The sequence below is a fragment of the Barbus barbus genome (genome assembly GCF_936440315.1).
Source record: "Barbus barbus genome assembly, chromosome: 16".
In the NCBI taxonomy this organism is placed as follows: Eukaryota; Metazoa; Chordata; class Actinopteri; order Cypriniformes; family Cyprinidae; genus Barbus; species Barbus barbus.
The window spans coordinates 19,023,361-19,039,227 of record NC_136744.1 but is presented as its reverse complement, the minus strand read 5'-3'; the positions used below and the strand labels follow the sequence as shown (position 1 = coordinate 19,039,227).

The 15,867-nt window shown below is 37.3% G+C and overlaps 2 protein-coding genes across 2 annotated transcripts in view; one reads left to right on the top strand and one right to left on the bottom strand.

Annotated features, from left to right (window-relative positions):
- The first annotated feature begins 67 nt into the window (after positions 1-67).
- LOC306881974 (peroxisomal leader peptide-processing protease-like) lies at positions 68-4,057 on the top strand. The gene is made up of 4 exons (XM_079436376.1): positions 68-1,468; positions 1,618-1,748; positions 2,675-2,860; positions 3,160-4,057. The coding sequence occupies exons 1-4, from the start codon at positions 411-413 to the stop codon at positions 3,360-3,362; spliced, it is 1,578 nt and encodes a 525-aa protein (XP_079292502.1). The 5' UTR covers positions 68-410; the 3' UTR covers positions 3,363-4,057.
- Positions 4,058-4,243: 186 nt separating this feature from the next.
- Positions 4,244-15,867, bottom strand: part of LOC306881975 (testican-2-like) — a gene marked incomplete at its 5' end in the record, with an annotated part of 31,482 nt that continues 19,858 nt past the window's right edge. The window contains 6 exons of the mRNA XM_079436377.1: positions 4,244-6,343; positions 6,719-6,856; positions 8,589-8,651; positions 13,875-14,093; positions 14,706-14,825; positions 15,609-15,723. Of these exons, the coding sequence (XP_079292503.1) occupies positions 6,198-6,343; positions 6,719-6,856; positions 8,589-8,651; positions 13,875-14,093; positions 14,706-14,825; positions 15,609-15,723 (801 nt within the window). The 3' untranslated portion in view covers positions 4,244-6,197. The remainder of the gene's footprint in view (positions 6,344-6,718; positions 6,857-8,588; positions 8,652-13,874; positions 14,094-14,705; positions 14,826-15,608; positions 15,724-15,867) is intronic.

Here is a 15,867-nt window from a genome sequence, read left to right as displayed (position 1 = left end):
TATGAAACGAATTGTTCGAAAGAGTCGGACTACCTATTACAACATTCATCGACCACGTGACTACTTTACGCCAATGAAAACATACCAGGAAGCACAGCAGATGGATAGCGCATGCAACAATATCAAGTCGGCGATAAGTTAATATAGATATTATTAAATCATCTAGCTTGTCAGACGTGTTCATTGCAACTCTAACTAGTTGTTATTGACAAACAGTGTTTGTTAGCATGGTGTTCTTATTTATAATTTGACCTCCAGCGACGCGTTTGACATTTATATCTTGAACACATTTCAAGATGCAAGAATTGGTACTATTATTACTATTAGCTTAAAAAACTGACCATTTTACTAAACCGACTTAATACTGTTATATATACATATCTAAATCTATATATATCCAACGTTTGAAAATGAAGAATGTGGAAGAAACATGTTGTGTTGTCACAGTGTCCGAGAAGCCACTCAACTTCACATCTGGATCTCAGAATAAAGAAATGAGCTGTAGTGGAGTGTTTCTGAATTACCAGTCTGGGATTGTTGTCTGTAGTGGCATTTTGTTCTCACGCTTTATCAATGACAGACAGTCCACGAAGAAAGATGCGAAAGTATTGCATCCTGAAAGTTTCACTGAAGAGATAAAAGTGCATGTAGATAACATTCACCTTTGCGTCAACCAATCGTGTGTAACGGACAGACGCAATACGAGCCGTCAAGAGGCTGAACTGTTAATGATGATTAATTGTGTGGAGTTTCAAGATGCATTTCACAAGATCTTCAAAGGGGCTGATAACTGGGGCTTTTATGGTGGCACATTGGATACAGAAGTTCTGGAAGACTCCAGGTTTTTAAGTTGGTTTGCACTTTTAAAAGTGCCTACTCCATCTATATGCACTTGTAAGGAAACTATTCCATGGGTGAAGAGTGGCATTCTTAAAAAGGGGTGTCATGTCATCGCATGTGGGTCTCCATTCGGTGGTCTCTGTCCAGACCTCTTCATGAACACGATTAGTAAAGGTATAGTTAGTAATGTGGCAGGAGATGAGAATGCCCTGATTCTGACTGATGCCCGCTGCTTGCCTGGCACCGAAGGAGGCGGTGTGTTTGTTAGCAAAGGAGGAAGATCTTACCTTGTGGGTTTTATCGTTTCACCACTGTGCTGGAAATCAGATGAATGGATTGGGCTGACACTTGTGTGCTCGGTTCACCTGATTCTGAAAAACATGCTACAGGCTGGTGCCATCCAGGAGTCGCTGATAGAAAAGTCATCTCATTTAATCACTGGCTCTCTTCAAGCTCCATTAACTGCAAACCAAAAGCCAGGCTCTGAATTTTACCCTGGAGTGGTGCTGATTGAGAGCGGCCTGCTGTGGGGTTCTGGTGTGCTGATAAATCAGAATCTGGTTCTGACCTGCAGGCATGTAGTGAATGAAAAGTCTGTGCTTACAGTCAGAGTCAACTTTGGAGAAAGGTAATGGGCTTTGAATTCATTCATGTTCATAATTATAAGGCCTAAAGAAGTGACATTTTGTTTGGTGATCTTTGTTAAACATGTTACATGTTATTGGTCAATTTTAATCACCATGGGATTTGTAATAATATCTAAACTTTCCACCTCAGATGTCATGCAGTAAGTGGTAAGGTGCTGTATTCATCAGCACCATCATCCCCCTATGATATCGCTGTGGTGGAGCTTCAAGAACCCCTCGCAGACTCAGTAAAGACACAGTTTACCACATTCTTTCACTCAGGTAATGTGCTGAAAACCTGTTTTACTGAAACTCGTATTCAGCCATGTTTGTTTTGAGATTTTGATTTTGTGATTTTTCTGTGGATGTCTAATGCCACCAACATAAGACAAATTATATTTGTTCTTTCCAGTGTGTCAGTTTATGTGTGTGATAAGTTCATATCCAAATATCAGGTGGTTTTGTATCAATTTTGACACTACATTTATACTTTTATATTTAACCGTAGTATTTTACATACAACAACAATTAATGTGATATTTGATACTATATTTTATATTTAACTCCAGTCTTTTACATACAAAATATAACTATTGAAGGTCATTTCTGTCACATAAGAACAAATCATGCTTTGGTAAATCATATAGAAATTAACAGGCAAAACTGTGACACACTATGTCATAATTCTAAGATAATTAACAAAAAGTTGAAATTACAAGATAAAACATCATAATCATCATAATTAAAAAGTATGACATAAAAAGTACATTTTTACATAATTATTACAAGTCAGAATGGTCAAGCTATGATTCGTGTCATTTTAACATAAAAATTAGTGTAATTAAATATTAGTGGTACTTAACATTTCTTTTAACTTGGCTATTTATGATTACACAGAAATCCTGCTTAAATTCCTGCATCCCTTAAACTGATTTTTTTGTTTTTTTAATCAGATACAAGCAAGTGAACATAATGAGTGGTCAAAACAAAACATTGTTCTTTTCAGCACTATGTATCATCCTGAAACTTAGATACATTTAAATGTATTACACTTACAGAATGATGACTATATGTACACTAACTAATTGAATACATTTAAATGTATTATAAATATAATGATCCATTTCAGTTTATATAAATTATTTTGTAATTGTGTGTACTTTGTCCCTGTGCAGCACCTGGAATTCTCATGTTGTGTGTTTGTTTAGGTGAGGATGTGCTTGTTGTGGGTTATGGAGCTTTAGGGAGCAGCTGTGGTCCTTCATTGACTTCAGGGATCTTATCCAGAGTTATTACCCATCAGTCACGGCCCGTGATGCTGCAGACTACTTGTGCAGTGCAGTCAGGAGCTAGTGGTGGTGCTGTGGTTCGCTCTGCCACTGGGGAATTGTTAGGTAATATCATTACACATTTAATTTTAAGTAATTAGGAATTAATGGAAAACGTTTTGTTTATCAGAACATCAACCAGTTGTTGTTCAGTAAAAACACAGTATTCAGTGGAGATTGAAATAGGCAAAACCTTCTCTAACCAGAAGGGGGCACCATGTGACCAGTTAAGCATGTTTTTCTCTCAAACTTCAGCATCAAAGCATTCCAGCTCTCATTTAATGACAATGTCTGTTGAAATCAAGCTTTCATAGGCATTCTGTCTCATAATTATTTATTTTTTATCTTATATATTCCAATATTAGGTATCGTGTCCAGTAACACAAGAGACTTTGCAGCAAAAGTGACGTACCCCCACCTGAACTTCAGCATCCCAGTGACTGTTCTGGAGCCTCTGCTGAAACGTTTTGCTGAAATGGGAGATGCTGCTGTGTTTAAGGTCTTAGACAGTGCAGAGGATGATGTAAAGAAGATATGGAGACTACAAAGCCTTCAGAGCAAGCTTTGATCAGTCTCCAAAATTTCAGTGAAACTTAAAATTTCTTTTAACTTGACTATTTAAGATTACACAGCTGCTTAAATTCCTGCATCCCTTAAAGTGTTTTTTTTTTTTTTTTATAAATCAGATACAAGCAAGTGAGCATAATGACTGGTCAAAAAAAACATTGTTCTTTTCAGCACTATGTATCATGTCATATAACTCTACATTTAGGATTATAAAAATACATTTATCATACATTCTTAAACATTATAACTAAATAAAACCAACTGAGTAAAAATGTTTTCAGTCCTGGTTTCTCATTTCAACTTTAGAATGTTTGCTGCACTGGATCACTAATATATGAATGTGTGCCAACACTAAAACAATGCAGAGCTTCATCATACACTTTTTTGTAAAATAGTTAGAAACCAGGGATGAAAACTTAAAATGGTTAGAAACTAAGGCTGAAAACTGGTTTCTAACTATTTTAGATTGATGCCAAGCAAGATGCACTGGATTGCTAAAATATGAAATGTGTGTCAATAATGAATCAATGCAGTATTATAATAGAGTGTAATAGCAAATAATTATAATTTCATCATGCACCTTTTTTCTTCTTACTGTTAAATGCGGTTTAATTTTCTTAATGACAATAAGTGAATATTTGAAAGACGTGTTTACATCATGCCTTCTATTAAAGTAAAAATATGTCATCTTTTCTGAACCCTCTGGTGACTCTTGTATGCCTTGAGAACCAGCTTTTGTTGGGTATTTTTGGTAGATATTATAAATTGTACTTGTCAAAAAATGTGTTTAAAAGTGGGTTGAAAAGATTTGTTTTCATGTCTCCATTATCACATGAAAATTAGCATTTCGCAGAGTCTTGGGAGTAATTAGGAGAACAAAGGAACAGCACTTTTGGGCCCAGTGCCTTTAATCATATTCAGGCAAGAAAGATGATACACTCGGACAAAGAAACATGCAACTAAATGCAAATATACTGCAACTCAGCGTAAATATAATGTTTTCTAATCAGTAAATCCAAGTATTTACAATAATAATGGCATGTACAGTACAATACAATCATACACTAGTCCAAGTGGTATAACATCACTGTTAACAGACTCCTGTACACTGCTGAGTAAGACATCAGAACATTCACTATTGACTTTTAATGAGCAGGCCTTCTTTCCACTCCATCACACCAGCAAGGTGGCGTTGTCTATGATAATCCACAACTAATTTAAATACTGTCAAGATTCTTCTCAATGACATTTGGAGGATTTATATTCCTCTGTAGACGCCGCGGTACATTGATGAATGTGTTTACACTGGGGATGTTACCATATCAAATACGTTTTCTCTTGCCTATGTGGAGCTTCGAAATCCCATCTGAGTGAATTATCATACCAGGCCGAGTCTGTAATTCATACATGTTTTACAGCATTTTAACCCTAAAAACTGATGCTTTAGATATACTTTTTTACTGCGGGACTCATGTACTTCACCTTTAGTCGTAGATTTTAAGATTCAGATCTAGAAAATAAATCCCTGCAGCACCAGGTTTACACCTAGGAACATTACAGCCAACACATCTTTCATTGCAAATGATGGGAAGATCTGATTAGAAGACATCTGCAAAGACAGATTGGTCCCTTTGGGTATATGAGAGAGAATATGTCAGAATGCATTTTCGAAAGCTCATTCCTGCCTCTCCTGTTCATCCATACACTGCCTCGTTATAATAGCCATGTTGCATCAGAAGTACCGTATTACAGCCTGACCTAGTGGAGTATAAGCAAATTCTATTATGACAGACATATGAAACCAGAGCGAACATATCTCAGGATTTATGACTGTCCATTTCAAAGAAAACAATGATTTGGACGTCGGGGTGAGGGAGAAAGCTACTGCTTTGAAGCGTAATTTATATGAAAATATAATGCTTTGCCATCTCTGGTTTCGGTGGATTATTACACAAAAGACAGGGGGAAAAAATAGTGCCTTTAGGACAAGGATCGTCTTGTAGAAGTGCATTGTGTATTTCTGGCAAGTAGCCTAAAATCGGTTGTAGTTTGTGAGCATGGAGAAATAGTTCTTCAAATACACTGACAAGGCTACTTTATCTCAAGACATTTACGACTATATCTATTTCAAGGAAGCAAAGAAATGATGTAGAGACTGTTTCAGCCAGAACAGAACAGCTAAGCTAAGCTAACTTAGCTTTGAGTGTTTTTGGACTTTATGTCTCTTTGTCTTTATAGTAATCTGTGTTCATATACGCTAAATCATTTGGAGGACATTTAAAAGAATTTACAGAAACTTTAACAGCAGAAACATTAGCAGCAGTCTCAGTTCCCAAAGAAAGCAGTTGCTGATGGTCGACAGAAGATCTAATGAAACAGGTTAGACCCTGAAGCCTGTCTATCTTTATATACATACTTTAAAAAGTGGCTTTAGACTGTATAATTTCTGAATGTATAGTGACGAAAGTATGTATGTATTAGACTTGCATAAGAATGCATCACATCACACATATCAAGCGTCTAATTCTGAGCTCGTGTTTGCGGATGCTAGAAACTGATTCAGGAGAAAACTCTTGCACTTACAACAAAAACATGATGTTCCACAAGTATCCATAAGCACAACAATCAAAAACTTTCCCGATACCGTAATCTCACTACAGCTAACATTAACCAAGCCACCCTCCCCACCACCCTCCCCAAGTCAATGCTGTTTGGAGTGCAGTATAAAGATGACAGACCATCCAGTGTCCACCGTTTAATGTCAGAAGATAGAGCTGCCTCTGTAGAAATGGGCCACAGAAAGCTACGTCGAACAAGGCGAGAATCGCATTTCGTTTTACCAAATGTATCCGCCGTCATCTACCTCCCCCACCTCCCCTTCCTCTTCCTCTGCCTCCTCGCCGTTCTCCTCTGCCTCCTTTTCCTCCTCATCTTCCCATCCAAGCCCGCTGCCAAAATCGCCCGAGTATGTGACCACCTCGTCTGCAAAAGGGAAATGTTGTTAAAAAAATATTGCGAGCATTTTAGGCTAAACAACATGAGCTTGGCGTAAGGACAATAAACAAAAAGGAGGTGTGACTTTGACGTTGGGCTTTTTAATCGCTATTTTATATCCAGTCAGGGGATTTGTTCTTATCACCTGCAGATCCGTCGCAGCCAGTAGTAATTAATCTTAAGGACCTTTATTTCGGTGAGACAACTGCTCTTTTGGAATGGAAATGAATCTGGCCTAATGAATGTAGCACTTGGTCTTCTGTCAGATGGTGACTGATGATTTTGTGGATCTAAGCCCTAAGCCCTGTAGCTACAGAAGGAGCATTGTCCTCTGTGTAGTGTGTGTGTTGTGCTCGTGCTCACCACAGTCGGGGTTGCCATGGATTCTGGAGCCCATTAACTCTCCTCCATGCCGGTCCACACACCAGCATTCCCCTCTGCTCTTGTCACACTGCAGTCTCCTGTAAAAGCCATCCTCATCACAGTTGGGAATGTATGTATCTGAAACGACAAGTAGAGAGGAAAACACACAGACACGCGCGTTTGACAAACACAATGCGTGTTTTACATTCATTTCCATATCCTATACAAAATGAGTGTTGCATCACGGGTGACATTGCAAACTAGTTTGCATATTGCTGTAAATCATGTGACAGACTCAAGTGACACTGCTCATTGTAATGCATAAAATGTAACCTTGGTGAGGGTTGAGGGCTGGGTTTTTGTCTGCAGTGTCTCAAATCATGATGCACGATAAAAACCAGCTGCACGGAGTAATAAACATCTATATGTCCACATAATCATCATGATCTATTTAGCACTGAAATGCAGGATTTAACCCTCTGATGCATTGAGTGTACTAAGCGACAAATCTTTAAAAAACAGTTTTAACCATTCAGAATGTGATGTTATATCCTAACCACCACCACCACCACGGGTGATTCCATTGACCCTTACCCATAATTCAACCTGACTGTCCTATTTATGTCTTTGTGTGCTTTTTATTTACGAGAATATAAATTAAGCATAGCTGGTATAAGTGATGACCATGTGCAACTCTTAAAAAAAAAAAAAAAAAAAAAATTGTTATATAGATAGATAGATAGATACGGATAGATATATAATCATTTCCCTTTGCGATTTAATAATTAATGCCTCAGAGGCTTAAAGACAGATTTTTTTTTGTTTTTTAGGGTTAAGCTTTTCCTTTGACACTTACCCGTAATTCTACATGACTGTCTTCTTTTTATGTAATTGTGTTTTATATTTATGACAACATAAATTAAACAAGGCTGATAAATATGGTGATACTCTTTGAACCTCTGGAATATTTATCATAATCTTGCATAGCAATGGTCAAATGTATAGTCCTCTCAAAATATGCAATTAAAAAAGACAGAAAATTATTATATATCTGTTTTAAAAAGAATATAAGTAAAAATATATATTTTTTTATTGTGATTTAACTATAAATGCATTATAGTGTTAAACACAGGTTGCACTTTCTAGGTTAGGCTTTTTCTTAGGACTGTCATCTTTTCTAATTTTGAACATTTATTCAAAATAGCTGGCAAAGTTAGTAATGCACTATACACCTCTGGAATGTTAATAATATCTTTTTGGAATACACAGATTTGTAACTCTCTTAATATGTATCATATAGGTGAAAAAAATGTTTATTTTATAGGTTTAGATATTACATTAGGAGATTTTCTTCCTTTTGTGATTTAATAATATATGGACCTCAGAGTAAACATGGGTTAATCTTTCACAATAACAATTAAACACTTTATTTATGTTATATACATTGATATTTGTTCTCAAGCTTTGGGGGCTGTTTACATTTTGGCTGAAGCAACTGCAGCGTGTCCTTGGAGAGTCATGAGAGCACTGCAGCCAAACATGCAGCACTGCCCACGGCCATGAGCGCCGATCTAATCCACACACCTGATTAGGGGCTAATCCCAGCCTTGTGCTTGTCATCTGTTAAATGAAACTCCTCTAGAGTCACTTTTGCAGAGCCGCCCTCTTTGTTTTACAGAGTTTACATCTTACCTCCCTTCTACCTCGCTTTTTCCTTTTACCGACCTTCTTTCTTCCATTCTTTCTTCTACAAATTGTATATATTCTATATAACCTCTTTCTTTGGTTCTCCCTTTGTTCCTCTCCTTCACACCTTAATTTGCTCTTCCCACGATAGTACAGCGAGTCTCAGTGAAGCGTTCATTCTTACCCAGTTTTTTCTTGGCTCCTTCTTGCACTTGGATTCGCTCTAGCTCAGCCAGGCAGGGAGGCTCTGTGGAAGAAAAACAATGAGTGCCTTTAGGGAAGAGCCAGCGCTAATCTCCTCCAGACAAATGCTTCACACGAGTTCCCCCACCAACTCCCAGATGAGGCTGCATTACACCAGGGTTGAACTCCGTGCAGCCGTACAATCAAATCACACTATCACACCCAAACACAGACGCATTTTAAAAGTGGCACAATAGACAGTTCTAATCTCTAGTTTTACGGCAATACAATTCATGAAAGAAAGAGTATATTCAATTTATTAATAGAACTTGCTTTAAATAGGTTTTGAACAAAATGAACACTTGTTATAGAATATTTCTATATTTTCTCTTTAATGCCCTGAGGTGAAATGTACAACCTTCTTATAATACATTAGAGGAATATTCTTCTCAAAAATGAAAATTCTGTCATCATTTACTCACCCTCAAGTCATTCAAAACCAAAATGACTTTCTTCTGAGGAACACAAAAGAAGTTATTTAGCATAATGTCCAAGCTGCTCTTTTCAATTTAATGAAAGCAATTGGTGACCACAGCTACTGAGGAGGAACCAATATGCCCAATAATTAAAGAGAATATTTCCCTTTTAAAAAAATATCTTTATATTTAGAGATTCTTTCAGAGCGGACTACATATTTTTCTTTATTCACCATACATGAAAACATTAATACTGACATTTTCTAACTTTATTACACTATAATATAGTCTTTTAAAAATAAAATTGTGAATACTGGAATATGAAATACTTTTAAAAATGAAATTGTGTTGTTTTATTATAATATGAAACTAAAACTGCCAGTAGGTGGCATGTCCATGTGTAAATAATTAATTCAAATCATCATTATTATTATTATGTTTTTTTTTTTTTTTTTTGCTGCTTATTCATTCAAAAACTTCATGAATGAGTTACTGAATCATTCACTCAAACAATTTGTTCAAAAACGCAAATTCACACAACACTTCTGTTTCAGCTTGGGCTCTAGTGGATTTTTTTTGTTTGGTTTCTGCAACATACTAAATGTCAGGTCACACATTATTAAAACAACAAATACAATATTATTTCAAATGACACACCACTGCTATCAAGCAAGATTTGGTAATCACACAAAGATATTAAATGAGTATGAATCCAGAAAACTTCAAAAGTAGCATACAAATCATACAGACCACTTTAATGGTCATTTTAAGGCTTGACAACCGAATTTACTTACTTTACAAGAAAAAGAGCAGCCTGGACATTCTCCCAAACATCATATTTAGTATTCCACAAAGGAAATAAAGTAATACAGGTTCAGGGATGACAAGAAGGTTAGGAAAGGTTAGGAACATTTCCTTTCATAAATAAATCAGTGCAGCACATACTGGAATATTCGCCAATGCTTCAACACTATCACTATGTAAGGGCTGGACAGGTCAAGTAAAAAAAATGCAGTGGGTTTCTGTCTGACTGCCCGTCTGGTTTTAGTCCCAGAGAGTTGGAAGCTGAGCAGGTTGTCAACAACCAACTCTGATGTTGTTTTTCTCTCTGCAATGGCCATTTCCTATCCACCGGGGTAAATACATGGGGAAGACAAAGTGTGATAAGCCAAAAGCAACTGTGCCCTACCCAGGAGAAATGAGAGTGCCCAGCCACATATCGTGAGCAGAATCAAATCAAATAAGAGGCAGGCTGTCTAGTGTGTGTGTGTATGTTAAGATGATGCTAAGATACAGCTCTGTGCCCCTCCAGTGCAATGCACAGTGGAGCATGTCTGTTTGTGTCAAGAAACTTGCTATGCTCCATGGTTTAAGTAGACACACACACAAAGGAATTCCTCAAACAAAAGAACACACTTATGAGTCTCAATATGTAGAGCATGTTGCCGATAAACACATGCACATGCAAACAGACCTACGCTCTCCCCCGCTGACACACACACACACACACATACTGACTGTCAGTCACCTTAGCAACACACACTGAATAGCAATTCCTCCAGACTTATGACGCTCCAACAGAAGACGCATGCGCTGATTTGTGACTGCGTGTTTTGAGTTTGAGCTCCATCAAGTTGATTCTTCATCATCTATTTTCTATCTTAAAAACTATTTTATACACTATCATTTTCGTTTGAATATGAACGTGTGAATATATCCCCTATAGCATTCTAAAACAAAAGCAATCAGAGCGCTAGTTTTATTTTGATTTCTCGAGTCTGGTATTAGCTTATAGCTCGTTAGCATCCTGCCGCTAATCTCGCTTACATTGCTAATGCTCTATTCACACACATTATCATTGTTTCACTGTTACTTGCTTAAATGGCGGATTTGTGTCTAACTTTGAGTGCAGGTGAGGACACATTGGAGCTGCATTCAGTGCAGCTGGCGCTGGAGGCCGTGGAGAAGCAGATCCGCGACCTGGTGGAGAAGCAGGCCCAGCTGAGAGAGAGGAGTCATGTATAAAACAGTACATGGAAAACAGTACATGGAATCTCTTGGATTACAATTTACAACTAGACGGATGCACTGTTACGCCCTCTAAAGTAAAAAATCTGGGTGTTATATTAGACAGCAACTTGTCCTTTGAAAATCATATTTCCCATGTTACAAAAACAGCATTCTTCCATCTTAGAAACATTGCCAAACTTCGAAACATGCTACCTGTTTCTGATGCAGAAAAGCTAGTTCATGCATTCATGACCTCTAGACTGGACTATTGTAATGCACTGCTAGCTGGTTGTCCTGCATCTTCAATAAACAAGCTACAGATAGTCCAAAATGCAGCGGCTAGAGTTCTTACCATGTCAAGAAAATATGATCATATTACCCCTATTTTACAGTCTCTGCACTGGCTACCTATTAAGTTCCATATAATTTACAAAATATTATTACTTGCCTATAAGGCCCTAAATGGTTTAGCTCCTGCGTACCTAACTTGTCTTCTACCACGCTATAATCCAACCCGCTCCCTAAGGTCGCAAAACTCTGGACTTTTGGTAGTACCTAGCAAAGTCCAATAAAGGAGGTAGAGCTTTTTCACATTTGGCTCCCAAACTCTGGAATAGCCTTCCTGATAACGTTCGGGGTTCAGACACACTCTCTCTGTTTAAATCTAGATTAAAGACACATCTCTTTAGCCAAACATTCACATAATGCATCTTATAATCTTGTACTGCAGTTATATCTGATCAAATGTACATTATTATTATTCTTTAGCGTGGGTTGAACAAATAATTTTTGCTTAGATGGAACAGCAGCTACGCTAATTATGTCTCTATTTGTTTCTCTGTTTCTGTCACGGGATTAACATCTAATCACTAGGAATGACAGAAGCTTCAGTCTGGATCCAACCCTTAAATGATCTGAGATGACCGAACACCTGAGAAAAGATAATACCAGCCCCTCAGAGGACCTCAGAGGATGCCAACGCTCAGACAACATACAGAATTACCAAATATTGCCATAAGTTAAATATATTAAGGTTCTGCAATATATAAATATATTGTGGAAACTTAATTTCCTGTAGAGCTGCTTTGCAACGATTTGTATCAGCGCTATACAAATAAACTTGAACTTGACTTATGCATCTCGTCAAAATGAAAACTCTAAATCACTCTCTCCACATGCCACAAACAGCTAAAGGTCAATTTATGCCTTCTCCAGCTCTCCCATCTCTCATTTTCTATCCAAAGGGGGTGTTTGTAGAGGAAATTAAAGATTTGGATTACAATAATCCAAACATACGGTTCCCCTCCCCCCTTTAATGTTTGATTATATTTAGAAAACCAATTAAACTTAATCCAGTGCAAACTGAATGAGTTAGTAGCATGAGTCTGCAGAACTCTCAGCACACAGATGGATTTTTCTAAAGCCCTGCCTCCACCGACTGATGTCTTCTTTATCTTTAACAACAGTCCAGTGCGTGCCGATATAAAATAAATGCGCTCTGCGACCAGTCTTTGCATGCAATATCGTCTTCTAGGCTTTTGTAATGGAAAACAAATATGCCCTTCATATCCAATTCAAACATCATTTCAGATTTGAAAGCCCCAACTCTTTGAAGCAGTGTTCAACATGCTCAAACATGGACTAGTGCTGGCACTGATGTTCGGCCATGTGCCCCCCTTCTGTCACGCTGATATAACCAAGCAGAGCAAACTGTGGACCCTGGTACTGACCAGCAGGGTGCAGGGCACAAATGTGCAATGCCGAGGCAACGATCCCCATTAGAGCTGATTTTAAATGTGAAGTGTGTAATGTTTCAATGTTAAAAAAGTGGTACTTTTTGAGTTTTTGCCTTCGGATGAAATATTTGACTAAAATGCCATCTAATTTTAGTCAGGAGTTGACACTATTGATTAGTATTTGAAACTAGCATAATATTTTATTTTTTTCATGTATTTTTATCAACAGTATATTTTAATTAAATTTGGTTAATTATCATAATGTTACAATTTTTTAAAAAGGACACACTACTGTTCAAAAATTTGGGGTCAGCAAGATGTTTTTAAGAATGTAATTTTTTTCGCAAGGACATTCAATTGATCAAATGTCGCAGTAGAAGACTGATAATGCATCTATTGTCTCTTTTAAAATATATTTCAGCTTTTTTCAGCACAACATTGCTAATCATAATAAATGTATCGTGAGCACCAAATCATTGTATTAGAATGATTTCTGAAGGATCATGTGACATGAAGTCATCATGTGACATGAAAAGTCAGCTTTGCCATCACAGGAATAAATGACATTTTAAAATATATTCAAATAGAAAACAGTTATTTTAAATTAGAATAATATTTCACAACATTATTGTTTTTCTCTTTTTGCATTACACTTTATTTTAAGATCCAATTTTCGCTATTAACAAACCATTAACTATCACTTTTGCCTCAAAAAACTCCTAATTTGCTGCTTATGAATAGTTAATAGTAAGGTTGGTAGTTGTAAAGTTTAGATATTGTGTAGGATTAGGGATGTAGAATATGGTCATGCAGAATATGTGCTTTATAAGTACTAATAAACAGCCAATATGTTAATAACATGCATTCTAATAAACTATTTGATAGAGAGAATTGGTCCCTAAGTGTGTGTTGCCGAGGCTTTTTTTTTAAATGTAAAAATATTGCATATCCCAAATATTTAAACGGTAGTGTACCAAATATTTGTTTGTATATAGAATATTTCATTATATTATTATAAAAACCATTAAGGCCTGGTTTAATTGTGTAAAGATACTAAAAACTCACTTTCTCTCCAAAAGCAGAGGCACCACTCAGCTGTGGAGACTTTGCCATCACGGTAGGAGTCACAGGAGTTGAAGAAGGGCCGAATGCACACTTCATACTTGTCCAGATTAATGGCAGACAGCTCAGCTTGATCCAGATACAGGTCACTGTTCGTGTCCAGCTTAGAGAACATCCAGCCAATAGAGTCCTTACAGGTCGCAACAAGAGCTCGGTCCACAACTGTGCACAAACAATCACACACTACATGTTACACACAAGAGAAATGCTAGCTTATATACTGTATTTTGTGAACTTTTTTAATTGGATTCCAAGAGCCATCTCTCCCTGAACAGATGATTGCATCATATTAGCTGTAAAAATGTAATTAATGTCCTTTTAAATGCAAAACTGCTGTTCAAATGTGAAACAATATAAATGTAACAAACAAAAGAGGTATAGCTAGTTAGAGAACTGATGAGCACATGGTTGATCTGGTCATTTTTTCTGCCATTAAATGTGCATTTTAAATTGAAGTGCGTAAGCATTCAGCTGCATTTCACAATGCTTTTTGAGCAGATAAAATGCTGCATGTGCTCTTTGGCCATCAGGATAGGACACAATTCATACATAACAGCTCTGAATCTGAAGTTTTACACTGCAGTTTTATTAGTGCCAATTATCATAGGTCTGTGTTTAAATACTAAAAAGAAAACAGCATTTGTGGCATTTCTTGAAATGATACAACCAAAATAAATGAGGTTAGAGTCACTGTATGCTGTTGATCAGTAGTGATGCTGCTTTTATGTCTGAATATAAAAACACTGGCTACGTAAATAGATGTTAGAGCCTCACTTGATGCAGAACTGGCTACAGGATTCCCCGTGCTGTTCTGCTTGCCGTTGCCTTGGAGCAGTTGGAACCAGTCCCGCAGGCGATCTCCCAGATCTGCCAGGTCCTGCCCTGTGCAACTCTCTATGGACAGAAGAGAAGAGAGACGGAGACAGTGAAAGGAGATAAGGGAGTGTTGGCTGACGTTGGTATTAAAGAGTGAAGAACCAATCGTCCTGCTTTTGTCCTTCTGAATTTGACAAGAAAAGCCTGCGGAGACTGCAGACATAAATCAGACATAATCAAAGTCAGCAGAAATTCACAAAGCAAGCAGCAAAGAAAGAAAAAGAGCAGCATAGTCTGTTGATAAATCAATAAAGCCTTTGTTAGAGCGAGAGCTGCAGACTGCTCAAGTGGCTGTGAAAGAGACAAATGGCATCAGAAGCAATCTCAGAATCAAACCATTCGTTATTATAATCAAAATATGATCCTATAAACGTAAAAGCTGGCCCTTCTATTGTGCTTCATTCATTCATTCAGAAGGAGCTTCTTTACAAGATCATGCTCATGCAAAAATGAGCATTCTTTGATCATTTACTCAAATCTTTATGACTGACTTTCTTCTGTGGAACACAAATTATATTTTGTAGAATATTTCAACTGCAAGTGAAATAATGCTAAATTTCTCCAAATCAGTTCCGATGAACTCACCTACAACTTGGATGGCCTGAGAGTGAGTACATTTTCTGAAAATTACAATTTTTTGAGTGAACCATTCCTTTAAAGGGGTCCAAAACAACTGATTTTCAAAAATATCCTATTTTGTGTTCCACGGGTCTTGAATAAATGATTTTTGGTGAAACTATCCCTTTAACAAGCTTTGCAAGACCAAATTGCAGCTTTTGGGAATGTGTGGCAGGTAAATACCGTGTTTGCTGTCCACGTCTGTGGCAGGAGCCGCGGTGGCGGTACAGGGGCAGAGACCAGCACATCTTACTTCCAACTCCTTCCCTGTGAGACAAGCCTGCTGCTCCAGTTTGCACTAAATTCAGGTGAAACACACACAGACACACAAAGAATAAGCAGTGCCGTCATAATACTTGTCCAGTGTCACATGCTCCAGTTCAGTGGCATGAATTGAAAGCCCAGATAGAGCACAATTATTTCTACAGACAAGTGAAAATCA

Excerpts from the sequence above, each read along its gene's own strand:
- LOC306881974 (XM_079436376.1), top strand. The coding sequence starts at position 411 with ATGAAGAATGTGGAAGAAACATGTTGTGTTGTCACAGTGTCCGAGAAG. Across the intron at positions 1,469-1,617 it reads AGAGTCAACTTTGGAGAAAG|ATGTCATGCAGTAAGTGGTA; the intron begins GTAATGGGCTTT and ends TTTCCACCTCAG. Across the intron at positions 2,861-3,159 it reads TGCCACTGGGGAATTGTTAG|GTATCGTGTCCAGTAACACA; the intron begins GTAATATCATTA and ends TTCCAATATTAG.